At 34.0% G+C, this 16282-nt stretch overlaps 1 protein-coding gene across 1 annotated transcript in view; it reads left to right on the forward strand.

Annotated features, from left to right (window-relative positions):
- LRRK2 (leucine rich repeat kinase 2) overlaps nucleotides 1-16282 on the forward strand; it is a 132767-nt gene that overhangs the window by 80863 nt on the left and 35622 nt on the right. The window contains exons 33-39 of the mRNA XM_076007179.1: nucleotides 782-870; nucleotides 5897-6084; nucleotides 6983-7137; nucleotides 8167-8313; nucleotides 8458-8649; nucleotides 9306-9452; nucleotides 14022-14122. Coding sequence (XP_075863294.1) covers nucleotides 782-870; nucleotides 5897-6084; nucleotides 6983-7137; nucleotides 8167-8313; nucleotides 8458-8649; nucleotides 9306-9452; nucleotides 14022-14122 — 1019 coding nt within the window. The remainder of the gene's footprint in view (nucleotides 1-781; nucleotides 871-5896; nucleotides 6085-6982; nucleotides 7138-8166; nucleotides 8314-8457; nucleotides 8650-9305; nucleotides 9453-14021; nucleotides 14123-16282) is intronic.

The following is a 16282-nucleotide window of genomic DNA, read 5'->3' on the forward strand; positions in this document are numbered from 1 at the left end:
ACTTGGCTTTATTATGCAGGAACCCTGAGCACAGCCACAGCCTTTCATAGTGTCAATGTCAAATGAATTTAGTGCATGTGAAAGTTCTTTCTATGTTGCACAGGAGAATTATTGTTAGGATGGTCTAACTGGGACACTTAGCAGATCTAGCTGTGTTGAATCACACATGGATCTCATAGACAAAAACTCTCAAACCTACTTTTAGTGCTATTTGTGTACTTGATCAGTATTACCTAGGGATGTGTAGGTTGATTTGTAGTACTGGAGTAAGTGGCTGGGAAGCTGCTTTTGATCCCCTGGATTCTGTTGTATGAAAAATATCTTTATGTGGATTACAGTCTGCTCTGTTCCCCATCATTCCATCATTCTTAAATCAGATATTCTGATATATAATGTGTTTCTTATCTGTATTTGAAAAATGTCTTTCATTTTTATTTGAAAAATGTCTGTATAAAATGTCTTTTAGTGTATATTTAGCAAGCTAAAGAGAAAACTATGAATTTCTATTTATTTGTAAATATGTGCTCTGCAGTGCATGCCAGTGTCTCAGATATGCTTATGTATGATGATTTTATATAGTTTAAAAATACTTCATTGTTATATTGGGACTTTAGAGCTTGGAAACTAGGATGTATAGGTTCTAGTCTTGGCTCCACCACTAATTATGCTGACTTTTCCTCATCTGTAAAATGAAGAGGTTGGATTAGATTCTCTCTAAAGCCCTTTGATATTGATATGTTCTAGATTCCATGTTTCATTGTTTGATGAATTTTTACTACAGGCGTCCTTCTTCATTTTCAAGACCCAGCCCTGCAGTTAAGTGACTTATATTTTGTGGAACCCAAGTGGCTTTGTAAAATCATGGCACAGGTTGGTGTCTTCTATTTTTGTGGAATGGGGCTTATGATCAAAGAGTAGAACAGATGGCACCCAGAGTATTGAGCATTTTAGAGTTTGTGTTTAGTTAAGGCAGAAACTTGGGAGTATAGAAAACTGAAGAACACTTCACATAGAAGACTACTTGAAGAGCTTCATGAAAGGAAGAAAGATATCTTAAGCGTTCAGCCTCATGTCTGTCTTTTCAAAACACAGAAAGGTGTTTGTATCTCTCGGTTCCATATAGCTTTTCTAGATCCTGGTGATACCTTTAGTTTTGTTATGGCTTAGTCAATAGAATGAAGGCTTTCTTCTTGGGGTAAATGCATATAAGAAAATTTAGTTGGCGAGCCTGTGAAACCTCTGTCTAGATAACATGGGAGGGGAGTTTTGACTAAGGGGAATGATCTGAGCTCTAAATGCTTACAATTTCAAAAACTTTGGATGACATTGGTTATGACTGTCTTTTCTCCATATATATTTCATATGGAAAATGGTTTCTTCTCCCAAAGATAATCCATTACCAATGGATTCATTACCAATAATAATTCATCTCTATGAGTTTGTCATTGTAAAGCTATGAGCAAAATACACTACTTCAGGATTTTTCATCCCTATTGACATTTTAGGTCAGATAATTATTTGTTGCACATTTTAGGATATTAGCAGCATCTTTGGCCTTTACTTTCTAGATGCTAGTAGTACCCTCCAAGTTATGACAAGCAAAAGTGTATCTAGGCATTGCCAAATATTGCCAGGAGGGTGCAAAATTGCCCAGTTGAGAACCATTAAATAACTCCTTTTGTTTATAAGTATAATTTATAGTTTTGCATGTGACTCCTCGAGTCCCTAAAATGATTATATCTTTGTATATTAGAAAAACCCTCTTCCAATTAAACCACAATGGTAATTAAATTCCCTCTGACAATGTTGAGTAATTGTTCCTAAATTCCATCTAAGGCAAAAAAGGAAGATATTTTGCAGAGGGAACTCAGTTGAGGCTAAATCCTATACCGCGGACCTTGAAACATTATTGTAAGGCAGGGCGTGGTGGCTCATGCCTAGCACTCTGGGAGGCTGAGGTGGGGGATTGAGCTTAGGAGTTCGATACCAGCCTGAACAAGAGCAAGACCTGTATCTACTAAAAAAAAATAGAAATAAATTAGCTGGACAACTAAAAATAGATATAGAAAAAATTAGTCAGGCATAGTGGCACATGCCTGTAGTCCCAGCTACTTGGGAGGCTGAGGCAGGAAGATCGCTGGAACCCAGGAGTTTGAGGTTGCTGTGAGCGAGGCTGATGTCATAGCACTCTAGCCAGGGCAACAGAGTGAGACGCTGTGTCAAAAAAGAAAAAAAAAAAAAAAGAAACATTGTAATTGGGAATTAATTGTAATGCGTCAGTTGTTACTACTTTGGTAGATATTTTTAAGTTAGATTTTCATCCTTCTATACATATGCCATGGGAAGTGTGATTTTATTGATCTATTAAAAAATAATGGAGCCAGTAGAGTAGTGTGGTCAAGAGCACATTACTTGGAAGTCAGCTTGACCTAGGTTAAAATCACTTCTAAATACTTACTGACTTTGTGAAATTTCTTAACATTTTAAGGTTCTGTTTCTTTGTTTGTAAAATAAGGATAATAACAATATTATCTTCTGTGTTGCCTCCCAACTTCAATATAAGTGAACAGAAAATGTTAGCTAATTATATTTGACCTTTCTTGCAATTTAAGGCATGTTATTTTAAGAGCTAAAAAAATGTTCAAAACTGTAAAGATGTACTCATGTAGTTTTGGAAAATGTATCAGGTATGAAGCCAAATAAAAAAATATATGTAGGTAGATGCATCTTGTTCAGTAAAGGGAGTTTTAAATATAGCCAGCAGATTTTACTGTCCTGGGTAACACACTGTAGCTATCAGAAAGTTGCCAAACTCTAGTCGAGAAAAGGCTAAAGTTGCCCCCCTCCAAAGTGGTGTGTTTCCATGTGACTTGGGAACATTTGAAGTTGCACATACATGGACAATATTAGGGTAGGTATATCTTTTACAGTAGAATAAGGAAGAGGCTCGCATCAGAATCACCTTTATTTAAACAAAAGCAGATTTCCACTATGGCTGCAATAGCATTCCTGAAGATTCTGTGGAGTAATTAAGTTGAAACTTCATGGAAGTTCTTCTCATTAGCATAGTTACAATAATAAACATGATAATTTAAGTGAGGAATTTGAGTTAGGAATTTGAACAGCTCAAAGTTATTTGAAAGACAGATTTAAAATGTCAATAAGATGGTAATTTAAATTTCATATTAACATAAAAAATAAGCACTATCATTTTTATTTATGCTGATAAATTGAAATATGTCATTTTCAGTAAGGTTTAAAGGGAACGGAAGCTATAAATAAAGTGAAACCAAGAGCGACTTGTCTGATGCCTGTGGGCAAAAATAAATAAGAGTATTCATCTCCACGAATCATCAAGGCAAGGGCAGGAATAATTTCATGGTGCAGAAGCTCTAATGAGCCCATCTACTTTCTATGTGCCCCAAGCTGTTAGATCACTAAACTTATTAGGAAAGGTTCCATCAAGGGAGGGAGAAGTTTGCAAGGCTCATTTAACTGTATGATAAAAGAGATATGAAAGGGACTTATTGAATTCATCAGGTGGAGCATTAAAAAGCTCATGTGGCAATTTAATCTTGATAAAAAATACATGGGAAAAATACAGAAGAATCTGGACAATTCTCATTCCTTGAATAAGACCATGAGTTAGCAATATCAGTTACTAGTTTGAAAGAATATTAGGTCTTTTTGAGGTGGCAAAATTAAGATTTTTATTGCTATATAATAAGCCACCCCAAAACTTGGAGGCTTAACATTGCCAATAGTTTATTATTTCTGAGTATTCTGTGGGCTGGCTGGGCTCAGCCGAGTGGTTCTGCTCCACATGGTGATGGCAAGGGTCATTCACCTGGCTTCATTCGTTGAGCTGGGCTGGAAAGTCCAAGAAAGTTATGCTCACATTTATGGTGTATTGATCCTGCTCGTGGGGCCCTTTCTATGGTTTGGCTGGACTTCTTCATGGCATGAGGATCACAGGGTAATTGAACATCTTACATGGGGGCTAGTTACCAAGAGAAGTGAAGCAGAATTTTCCCATCCTCTTAATGGCTACACCCCAAATTGACAAAAACATCAGTTCTGCCAGAGTCTAGTGACCAGAACAACCACAAGGCCACCTCAGGTTCAAGGGGAGGGAAAATGGACTCTGTCTGAGTAGCTTGCATGTGCAGGGAAAGAATTCATGGTGTCCATCTTTGGAAACTGTCTTCTACAAATAGTGGTAGCACACTATAGATCTACCATAAAAATCAAGCACAAATTCCTATTAAAATGAATTTGTGTAAGTAAAATAAGTTATAATAATTTATAAATTGATGTGCATTTATGAGAGGTTACTATGTGCTTTTCAAAGATTATCTCATTTAATCTCACAGCAACTCTTTGAAATGGTACTGTATTATCTGCTAAATTGCAGATGAAGAAATTGATGGACAGAGAGTTTAAACACATTCAGGAAGAGGGAGAGTTAGGATTTCAAACCAAGTAGTTTGACTCCAGTGCGTTTGAGTTCATGCACTCATGGGGCTAGCATTCAAATGAGACAAAATTAATAATAAATAAACATATAGTATATCAGGTAGGACAGGGTGCTACAAAGAAAATATAAAGTGTGGTTGGTGATAGTGAATTGTCAGAGAAGGTCTTAGCACTTGAAAAACACTAGAACAGCAAGCAGTTTTTTTTTTTTTCAAACCTAAATTGTAAGAGCAAACTAGGACTACTATAAAATACATAATATGGGACTACTATAAACTGCAGTGTCTGTTATTTAACCAGCCATTGCGCACTGTCATGAAATACCAATATGTTCAATCAATCATGCATTCATTGATTCAGTAAACATTATACCTACGAAATAGAGATAGAAAGATGGGTAAGACAAGTCTTTGGGCATAAGAATTTTGCAATCCAGTATTTCACTCAACTACATGATAACATAAATAAGGTTTGCTACTGTTTAAGTGTCCTTTAAACATTATAGATCTACTAAAGAAAATTAAGTGCAAACCTCTTTTTAAAATGAACTCGGCTAAGTAAAATAAATAGGAATATGTATATAATTATGGCTAATATATGACGGTTTACAACATGCTAAAAATTGTCCTTTGTACTTTGCATGCTTTACATGTGTTATCTAAGACAATTTAAGACAGTCACTTTTATTATCTCATTTTACAGAGAAGGAAACTGTGCCTTAAAGAAATCAAATACCTTTCCCAAGGTTCCACAGCTAGTAGTAAAGCCTGAATTTGAACATGGTTTCTGACTTTGATTCTTTGTTTCTTAACTACCATGACAATGATCAGAGCTAAGTATGGTCTCTGTGTTAGAGAGTCATTTGGGTTGCTTGTTAAAAAAGCAGGTTCTCAAGCCTCAACCCATATGTACTGACCCAGACTCTGCAAGGAGAATCCAGCAAAATGCAGTGGTTACTTTGAGAATCACTAAACTGTTCTATACAGCCTCTCTTCCCATTAATGGAAACTCTTCTTATATATAAATGTAAAGTGATATTTCTATTACAAACCTGTAGTGATTACAGTTTGGAAGATAATTTTCCTAGGACTATATTATTAATGAGATTGCAATATGGATGTGAGGTGTTGAATTAATCTGTTAATTGTAGGTAGGGAAATCTTGAAGTTCATTGGCTTCAGAGGATCTCATTAATTTCTGATCTGAATTCACTCTCTTAATTTAGCACATTTTTTGGAAGTGGATGCCCTGCTGGGTTTCTAGGCTACATGGCTACGAGAGAAATTAGATCCCATGTTGTACTTGACAGCACTGAAATTATTCTGATTGCTTTCACTGAGAAAAGAGACATGAAGTGCTTTAAATTTGCAGCATTTCAAGAAAGGAATTCTACTGAGTGTTTATGGTTTGAATCTTTCAGATTTTGACAGTGAAAGTGGAAGGCTATCCGAAACATCCTAAGGGAATTATTTCACGTAGAGATGTGGAAAAATTTCTTTCAAAGAAAAGGAGATTTCCAAAGAACTACATGTCACAGTACTTTAAACTCCTAGAAAAATTTCAGATTGCCTTGCCAATAGGAGAAGAATATTTGCTGGTTCCAAGCAGGTAAAACAAATCTGAAAAATTGAATTCTTCCATGGAAATTGACTGTCTATTATATGTTTTTAGTTGTCAAAGAAACTTTGGTCTATAATAGATGTACTAAATATGTTTTTTTCTTAATTCTATGTAAACTTTCTACTGGAGTGTAGCATTTACTTTTAATGAAAACACTGCATTTGACACATTAAAAATACAGTAAATGGCTTGTTTTATGTATTTAATTCCTATTTGGGTTGCCACTACTTAAATTATTTAAGAAAGGTAAATAGTGGAGATTACTGTGGAGGGAGGAGAGAGAGGGAAAGAAAAAGAAAGAGAGAGAGAGAACGAGAATGTGTCCTTACATGATACTAAGAGAGTTTATTGTATTAGGCAAGTTCTGGGTAGATAGTGGGTTTTCAACAGAATTTTAAAAGAATTGATGGTATCACAATGGAGGCCTAAGTTCTAGCTCTATATTACAGACATTTTTATTTCTTTTCTTTGTAAGCAACTTGGAAATGTTATAAAGTAATACAATGTTGAAAAGTGCAAATTACGTTGATTGATGAATGGCAGCTAGTTCTATTTAAGATATTCTTAAAGTGTATATCTATTTTAAGAACATGTATTTTTTCAAGTTTTATACAATCTCAACATTTTTCTATGCATAACTAATGGTAATAATTTATTAGTGTACATAGCATTACTAAAAAATTTTATGCATCTACTACATCTGAGCATGCATTTGAATTGATTAAATGACTTGAATTTTTGATATAGGAAGAACATGTAGCTAAAGAATGTTAAGAGAAAAGTGTAATTGCTTGGAATAATTATTGATTTCAAGCAGCAAAATCCTTTGGTGAACAAGGTTGGGTGTTTATGAAGCACTATAATGATAGTGTCCTTTTCCTTTTAGTTTGTCTGACCACAGGCCTGTGATAGAGCTTCCTCACTGTGAGAACTCTGAAATTATCATTCGACTGTATGAAATGCCTTATTTTCCAATGGGATTTTGGTCGAGATTAATCAATCGATTACTTGAAATTTCATCTTACATGCTTTCAGGAAGAGGTAAGTATTTAGTGAAGACAATATGTAGAGAAATCGGAGAGAAAGCTTATAAAAGATAATATGCCATTTTCTCAGAGATGGCTTGTTTGGAAGGCAGCTGGAAATTAGAATAAGTTCATAAAACCTCATAGTGGGCAATATAAAGACAGACAAATACATAAAAACTCATGCAATTTGTCAGGAAGAAAATTTCTCAAGTCCTTACTAAAAGCCTCTTTGTTCTTATTTTAGATAGATTTCCAACAGCTAGCAATATTTTCCTTTCTAAGCCACAGCAAAGTAGAAGTAATAGTTTTAATATTGGAATTATTATGAGTCATTAATTTAAACACACACACGCGCGCGGGCGCGTGAAAACAACAACAAAAAGAAAGACCACTATATAGTCAGGAGTTTTACTCTGCAAGTTTGTAGGTCCTGGCCATTCCGTGTAGGGACTATAAGATCTCTATTCTGCTGCATAATCCCTGAGAGATTTACAAAAAAGAACAAAGTGGGTGTTTATAATGGTAGCTCTTCTTTCTAAAGTAAATAAAGAGACATCTTAGTGCTCCAAAGGGAAAAATACCATTTTTTGTTAAAAGTCAGCTTTAAACAGGTGTTACTGGTTTCTGAAATAAACTTTATCTTGCTTGGAATGGATCAACATATATTTACATTACATTAAAAATTTCAAAAATTTTGGGTTTCTTATACCATCAACTTGTTTTTAAAAATTATGAGAACTTATTTATGATTCTCTTTTCTTCATCTGTTAAGCATATTAAACTGCTTAACAGAATGAACTTGAAATGTATCTTAATCTACAGGCTAATTATTTTATTGTAAAATTAAGGATAAAATATTTAATGCAATATTTAATAGATATGGATGAGGGCTCATATTATTAACAACCTAATACTTTCTTTTGAAACAGTTATATCTGTATTATTGTCATTTGTGGTGTGTGAAGTAGTTTTTTTCCCCCTTTAATTTACAAAGTAGTTAATAATTAATGGAAACATTCTGATCCATTTAAATTTCTTTCAGAACGAGCACTTCGCCCAAACAGAATGTATTGGCGACAAGGCATCTATTTGAATTGGTCTCCTGAGGCTTACTGTCTGGTAGGATCTGAAGTCTTAGATAATCACCCAGAGAGTTTCTTAAAAATTACAGTTCCTTCTTGTAGAAAAGGTAAAGAAATTATTTTAAAAACTTTGAATTGTACCGCTAGAGAAATCTGAACTTTTAAAAAAACTTCATAGTTCTCTTTTTCTAGCTTTGCAATAGCATGAGGTTTAGACAAAATGTTGATGAGCTCTTTTGTGGATTCTGTAGGCTGTATTCTCTTGGGCCAAGTTGTGGACCACATTGACTCTCTCATGGAAGAATGGTTTCCTGGGTTGCTGGAGATTGATATTTGTGGTGAAGGAGAAACTCTCTTGAAGAAATGGGCCTTGTATAGTTTTAATGATGGCGAAGAGCATCAAAAAATCTTACTTGATGACTTGATGAAGAAAGCAGAAGAAGGTATATTTTGATACAACTTACAAATGCTTTGAAGAAATCCTTCAATGTTTGGAAGTGACTTTTAATAAATGTAAAAATTATTCTTATCTGTAAGGGATGAGTTAAAATATAGTGTATTCAATTGTAGTGACAGTTTGGAAAAGTAAATATTTATTACCAGTAAAATCTTGTGTTCTAGATTCAGAAAATGTTGATTTGAGAGTTTAATACTGGCACATTGAGCAACACAACCTCATCTGTGAAACAGAAGTTCTGATCACACTTACCTACATAGAATAGTTATGAGGATTAAAATAGACAATATGTAGAATAACTTACCAACATTTCTGCTATGTAATAATTGCTTCATGAATGTAGCAGAAACAGAAAATAGATAACTTCATAGTCAGTTATTGCATAGTTGACAGAAGTTCAGAATTCTGCTCTCTAATGAATGAACCTAGAAATAAATTTTTAAAATTCTAAGTAGATAAATATTAAGTGAACCTTTCAAATTTTTTCAAATTTTCTAGAAAAATCTAGGATTCATTAGAAAAGGAGTGATTAGACATTATAGAAAATATATGATTAATTTTGCAAGTCAAAAACACAAATGTATGTATGTCCCTAAATGTTCTTTTTATTTAAAAAAACAAACAATTTTTATTACTTCTCAGGAGACCTCCTAGTAAATCCAGATCAACCAAGGCTCACCATTCCAATATCTCAGATTGCTCCTGATTTGATTTTGGCTGACCTGCCTAGAAATATTATGTTGAATAATGATGAGTTGGAATTTGAACAAGCTCCGGAGTTTCTCCTAGGTAACTACTTTTGTCAGTTTGAGAATAAAACAGAATTCAATTTTCTCCTTATAATTTATAAAGTATTCAGAAATCTGAATTATTAATATATCATAATAGACTTTTAGCGTCTTCATGTAGTTGTTATAATGCTTTTAATTTGGAATGATATATGATATATTTAAAGTAATATAATGTTACAGATCTGGAATTTCCTTTGCACACATTCATGTAGAGTGGGATCAAGATGAGGTTGGGACCATAATGGAAGCACAAATATTTATGAAGTATTGAACTATGTCCTTGCATTTGCTTTAATTACCAAAGATGAGGGAGGCAGATAAGGAGGTTTTCAGGTGAGTGAAGTGGCCATTTTCCATATGCAAAAGGACAAGCCAAGTAAAGGAGGCACACCTCTGTGTAGTCACAGCAGCAATTGTATGACTCAGTATGACATTGCTCAATTCTCATAAAAATATTCATAAAAATAATTTGGAATTATAAAAACAGTTGTATTAAATTGGTAGCCTACTCAAATTCCTTTTTTTTTTTTTTTTTTGGTATGCTGAACTGTTTACATTTCTTGGTACCATGGATTCAGTCAGTAATTTTCAAGAGGGTGTGATGGATATCACTGAATTCATGTAGCATGTTTAGGTGTTTATTGAAAAAAACATGATAGTCATGTTCCAATATTCATTTCTATCTTTATTGTTTGGGTCTATTCTATTATTACATATGGATTTTGAGGCCTAAAATACGTTTTTAAAAATACTCCATAAACTTAAGATGTTGAAATACTGACACGTTTGAAGTACTTTTGGAAAGAACAGTCGAGATACATCACACCATGTCATTCTGTAGAATACTTCCTTGGCTTTTCTTGACTCTCACAATAAAAGCTAATGTCCTTAAAATGCCTGTGATGCCCTGATCTATCCAGCTCACTGCTTACCTTTTTAAAAACATTTTTAAAAATTATTTTTAATTGAAAAATAAAAATTGTATATAATAACAAAAATTGTTATAGTATACAATGTGATGTTTTCATGTATGTATACATTGTGAAATGGAGAAATCAAGGTATTTAACATATACATTACCTCATATACTTTTTAATGGTGAGAACATTTAAAATTTACTCTTACTAATTTTTGTATATGTAATATACTGTTATTAACTGTAGTGTGATATACTCAAGTTTTAAACATTTCTGGGAGTCATTGGGAAGTCTGTGAAAAGCATTGGATTGATTTAATGTAAAGTATTTGAAGACAGTTCTGACTTAACTTTGTGTACTGTTTATTGTTGTTGTTATATATATACATTTAATTTTAGTTAAATTACCATAGAGATAATGCTTAAAATCTATTGGTCAGGGCATAATATTATTTAAAAATGTCATTTAAAATTTGGGACATGACATATAAAGTTTAATAAACTCCTTTATACTTTTTTTCTTCACATTGATTAGGAAATTTAGAATGAATTCAAATACTTTGGAACTCAGGAAATGAATTTATTGGTAATGGTGGGTTATCACAAAATGCTAAATTTTCAGTGTTGAATCCTACATCTTAACCAACCCCAAACTTCAATAATGATTCAAAGAATTCAAGCAGGTACCAGAAATAGAGTATTCTTTTTCTGAAGGAACCCCAAGCTGTCAGATACAGCTCCCCAAAATATACATTTTTCCTGTATAAAGATGTGTTTCAGATGAGTGGGCACGTTTCTACATGTAGAAACGCTATTCATAAAGGCTGTTTTGAAGCATTTGTGTTTTATACTTAATTACACAGATAGGAAAATGTTTATGTGATTACTCTTCCTTCTCTGGCTCCAGTAAATTTCATGTTTACTTACAGATAGCAGTCTACATCAGAGTTTCTCAACCTTTTTGCTGTTACCATTTTAGATTGGATAATTCTTTGTCATTGGGGGCTGTCCTGTGCATTGTAGGATGTTTAGCAGCATCCCTGGCCTCTACCCACTAGATGTCAGTGGTGTCTCCCTCCCATCTCTCCCCCTACAGATGTGACAATCAAAACTGTTTTCAGACATTGTCAAAGGTAGGAGGTGGGGTTGGTTGAGTACCACTGATCTAAACAAATCAGGTGTATTTTTCTAAAAACATTTCACAGGTATAGGCTCCCAATATCTTTATGCTATGTTGATCGAGGGAAGGTCCCTAGATCATTCTCACCCTCCGCCCAGCTGCCCTCAGCACACATTTTTCTTGTATGGGCAGGAGTCAATTCAGGCTTTCTGTTGACTCTTTCCTTCCCAGATACTGGCAACTAATTGCAGTGACTAATACAACACACCTTAATAGATATGAATAGAATTGTTTTGTTGAGTATATTTTTAAATATAAATGTATGGAGTTTCATTCATACATCTGAGTTGCAGGGTATATCTCTTCTTTGATGGACTAATTTTTTGGACAGCTGCAATAGACAAGCACTTTAATGGTGCGATTTGATGGGTTTAGGAAGGTTTCCTTGCCTTCAATTTTCTTTCCCACCTAGGTGTCACAAATATATAATACAATAGCAGTTCTTAACCTTAGTTTAGTTTGTAGTCACCTAAAGAATATGACAGTCTATATTCCATATTAATGTAGCAGTGATTTTCAAGTAGGAAAGGGTTTTAAAAATTAGAAATCTTTCCCGCTTGAAATTTTGATATATCTCTCTACAGTGTGCTTCATCTCTCTACCCCATTAAAATTTTCCTGTGTTATCAGTAGCTGTCCAGATTGATGGAAACCAGAACAGATTAATCTATTATTTAAGTTTCTGTCCCTCCTGCCCATTCTCTCTCTTCCTCCTCCACTTGCTTTTCTTCTTTTTTTCCAATCCTATTTCTTATTCCAATACTCAACTGTTCCTACAGCATTCATTTCCCTTCTTCACTGTCAATACCAACAATATTAACAAATGATTTTAAAAGTCAAATATTTATTGAATACTAGACGGATAGGAAGAAAGAATATTAAGACTGATAAGATGAAGATTACTCTTAACATATTTATGATTTGGAAATACAAGATGTACTCAAATGAGTTATTTATTTTAGTATGCATTGCTTCTGGGCATAAAATAATGTATGATTTTATATGTTCATTATAGAGATTAAAAATACACAATTAGGTAGAAGCTTCCTATAGATGCGTAATTTCACCACTTAGAAATAACAAGCTATTATTCTATTTCCTTATAGATTTTTCTGTATTTATTCATTTATATCCGTCAAGTGACTACATTTCAAGGTGCTACCTGAGAACTATGAATATTGTATAAATAAGATTTACTATATGCCAGTGGGGAATAATAGTCCACGGGGCCAAGCATGGTCAGTTTTCGAGGCAGTCCTCAATTTCTTGAAATGTATTAGGCTATGTAGGCTTGATAAACTCCCTGGAGATTGAGATGATGGGGTAGCAGAGTTCTTCCAGGTGTGCAGGCCTGAAAGTATGAAGCATGTTCAGGAAATTTTGGCTGTTCCAGTAGGTCTAGAATAGTTATTCTCAGCCCTGCTTGCTCATAACTGTCACCAAGGGAATTAAAAGAAAACAAAACAAAACAAAACAAAAAAATGTAATGACCACCATCTCCTGTGACTAATTAGGTCAGAATCTTTGAGCCCAGACATAAAAGTATCTTTAGAAAACTCCTCCTCTTCAGCCAGGACTAGGAGAAAAACTACTAGACTTGAGCGTAGATAATGAGAAGCAGAGCAAGGAAAACTACAAAAGCAATTCAGGGCCACAATATGAATATGGGGCTGAATTTGGGTTTGATCTAGTAGGCAATGTGAAATAATTTGTTTTTGAGCAGAAGAGTGACACAATCAAAGTAGAATTATTGGGAAATTGATTTTGCAGGAGAGAGAGAATCAGCTGGAGGAAGAGAACTCAGGAGGCCCCCCACAGCCTAGGGAGAAGCTGCTAAGGGCACCAAAGGGGTGTGGTGGTGGTGAAAATGGAAAGGGAGTTGTGGATGTGAGTGAGGCCACAAAGTGGACTGCCATTTAGCTATGGGGCTAGGTGTGGGGACAAGAGTTGATTCTTTAGTTTTAATGCCAGAATGACCTGGAAAAGAGTTTTGTTTTGTTTTTATCAGATATATGGAAGGTGGAATAGAAACTGGTTTGGAGAAAATATGATGAATGTGGCCTTTGATGGAATGTAATTGATATTTGGAAAAGCATATCGTGGAACTCTCCAACACAAAGTTGGAAATATAGGAAAGCATTTAGGAGGTAGCTGTGTCTATAAGTGAAAATGTGAAAATTCTCTACATATAGGGATAGATGAAGTCATGGAGTGGATGAAGTAATTGAGCAGGGCATGTATAGAGGGAAGATAGGAAGGTTAGGGACAAAACCTTTGGGTGTTTCTTAGTTAATCGAGTAGAAGGAAGAGGCAGTGATAAAGGAGATTTATCAGTTGAAACCATTGGGCCAAATTTCTCTTCAAATATACAACAGATATAATTACAACGGATATAATTTTGTTTTTCTTCTGCTTGACTTAAGTGTTTTGTACTTTCTTTAACTTAAGTGTTTTGTACTTTCTTTTCAAAAGGTGATGGCAGTTTTGGATCAGTTTATCGAGCAGCCTATGAAGGAGAAGAAGTGGCTGTGAAGATTTTTAATAAACATACATCACTTAGGCTGTTAAGACAAGTAAGAAATCCAGTAATACTACTACATTCATATTGTTAATGTCCTGGAACTCTTATTCTGCATGCACTTGTGAAAATGCAAAATAATGACCGCATTTACTTTAAAAGTTTACATGAATTTCATGATGAAATCTCCCTTTGTCCTTTCTTTATGGAGTTAAAAGTTTTGTGTTGTTTCTCATGTTGAAAAATGAAGAAAAGACAGTATTTTGAGCATCCTGTAATTGTGATAATTAAGTATGATGGAAAATTTTTTGTAAGACTCACATTCCCTATTTTACTTGAGAACCTTGCAACTCAAAATGGGCCCCATAGACCAGTAGCTGGGCATTCTCTAGGAGATTGTTAGAAATGTAGACTCTTGGAACTCATCAGGGGCATATTTTCATCCCTGGTGCTCCACCATAGTCAGACTTCTAGCTGCTTCTGCCTGCGTCCAGCCCTGAGGCCCAGCAAGCTCCTGACTTCCGGTTCTGTTTTCTTCAGAGTATTTATCTTCATTTTTCTGAGATAATGATTTTTCTTTTTCTTGAGCATGACTTCTATGTGTGCAGAGTGAAAGGAACAGTTTAAAGAATTATCTCACTTTGCTAATTTGATTGGAAGACAGAAATCTTAAATCAAAAACTCTAATTGATAAACTTACACCTCTCCTTCTTGGATTTATCCACTTTAGTAAATTGCATGTCCAGCCTTTTAAGTGGCAATACCTGCTTATTGATTTAATCACTCTAGATCTCCAAACCACATATTGATTTCTCTTTATTAGATTTTTGTATAAAATGCATCAATATAAATAGCTTTGTTTTATGTTGAAACAAACAAAAAACCCTACTGACTACCTGCTACAAATGATGGGGAAAGTTAGCATACTTATTCTGTCTCCTACTTCACCTCCCTGTCCACTTGCTAAAATTTAAAATTGGTTACATTAGTCTTCCTAATATAGTAACATCTGTAACTTGAAATAATTTACAAAACTTCTATTTTTTAGTACACCAACTCTAGACAACAGGTACTGACCCCTTTCTATGTGAGATGAGGAAGAATGATCACGATTCTTCTTTCTTCTTATCTTCCTACCTTCTTCTTAAATTTTGTAACTTATTCCATTATTCTTATAAAGTTATAGTTTATAGTGCTTATATTCTGTTCTGTAATTATAATTAAAATTTTTACATTTTGTCTATACTTTGGTTCCTTTTTTTTTCTTTTGAGATGAGATTCCACTATATTGCTTAGGCTGGTCTGGAACTGAACTCTTGGCTTCAATTGATCCTCCTGCCTGAGCCTCCCAGAGTGCTAGCATGACAGATGTGAGCCATCATGCCCAACCTTACAGTTTGGTTGTGAAAACAAAACCAATAAATACCCTTATGAATGACTTTTTTATTTGTACAAAACCAAGTGTTTCTACTTTTAGAAAAGGAAATGTAACCTTCTCTCACTAACCTGTTTTTCTACTAGATTAGAAATATTCCAAATGTCAAAGTCAAATGGATTCTCTATTGTTACGTGTTTATCATCAATCAATAAAAATAGGGCCATATTTTAATTTGGGTCACATTTATATTTTTATGTTAGTTTTTGGAGTTTTCTGGACTTTATAGTTATCTTATTAAAAAGATGTATTGAGAGAAAATATTTATGCTTCTATCATGCCATTAAGAATTTCTATAATAAAATTTTAACCATACAGTTTGTACAATGAAATTGACTTTATTCTTGAAGAAATTCCTTATTCAGCTCATGACTTTAAGTCATGCTCTAAGTAGGAAAGCTGGATTTCCAGGCTGTTTGCACAGTGGTTAATCTGTGATTTCTTTTCCCTCTTTGATTATTCCCAGTATTTCTTGGATTTTATGTTTTTCTCTTGGTTGGATTGTATTTAGTCTTTGTTGGGGAATATTTTCAAGTAAAGTTTTAAGAAAGAGTATTTAGAAGTTAAAGGTAACATATAAAATCTTTATATGAGACAAATATCTTAATTCTTCCCTCACACTTGATGGGTATGCTATCACGCTTTATTTTTCAGAAATCTAGGTTTGAAATAATTTTTCTTCAAAATCAGCAGAAAATTCCATTGGTTTTTAATGCCGCAGTTGTCTCTGAGAAGTCTAAAGTCAATCAGATACTCATGGCTATATAGGTTACTTTTAGT

The sequence above is a fragment of the Microcebus murinus genome, chromosome 10, assembly GCF_040939455.1.
Source record: "Microcebus murinus isolate Inina chromosome 10, M.murinus_Inina_mat1.0, whole genome shotgun sequence".
In the NCBI taxonomy this organism is placed as follows: Eukaryota; Metazoa; Chordata; class Mammalia; order Primates; family Cheirogaleidae; genus Microcebus; species Microcebus murinus.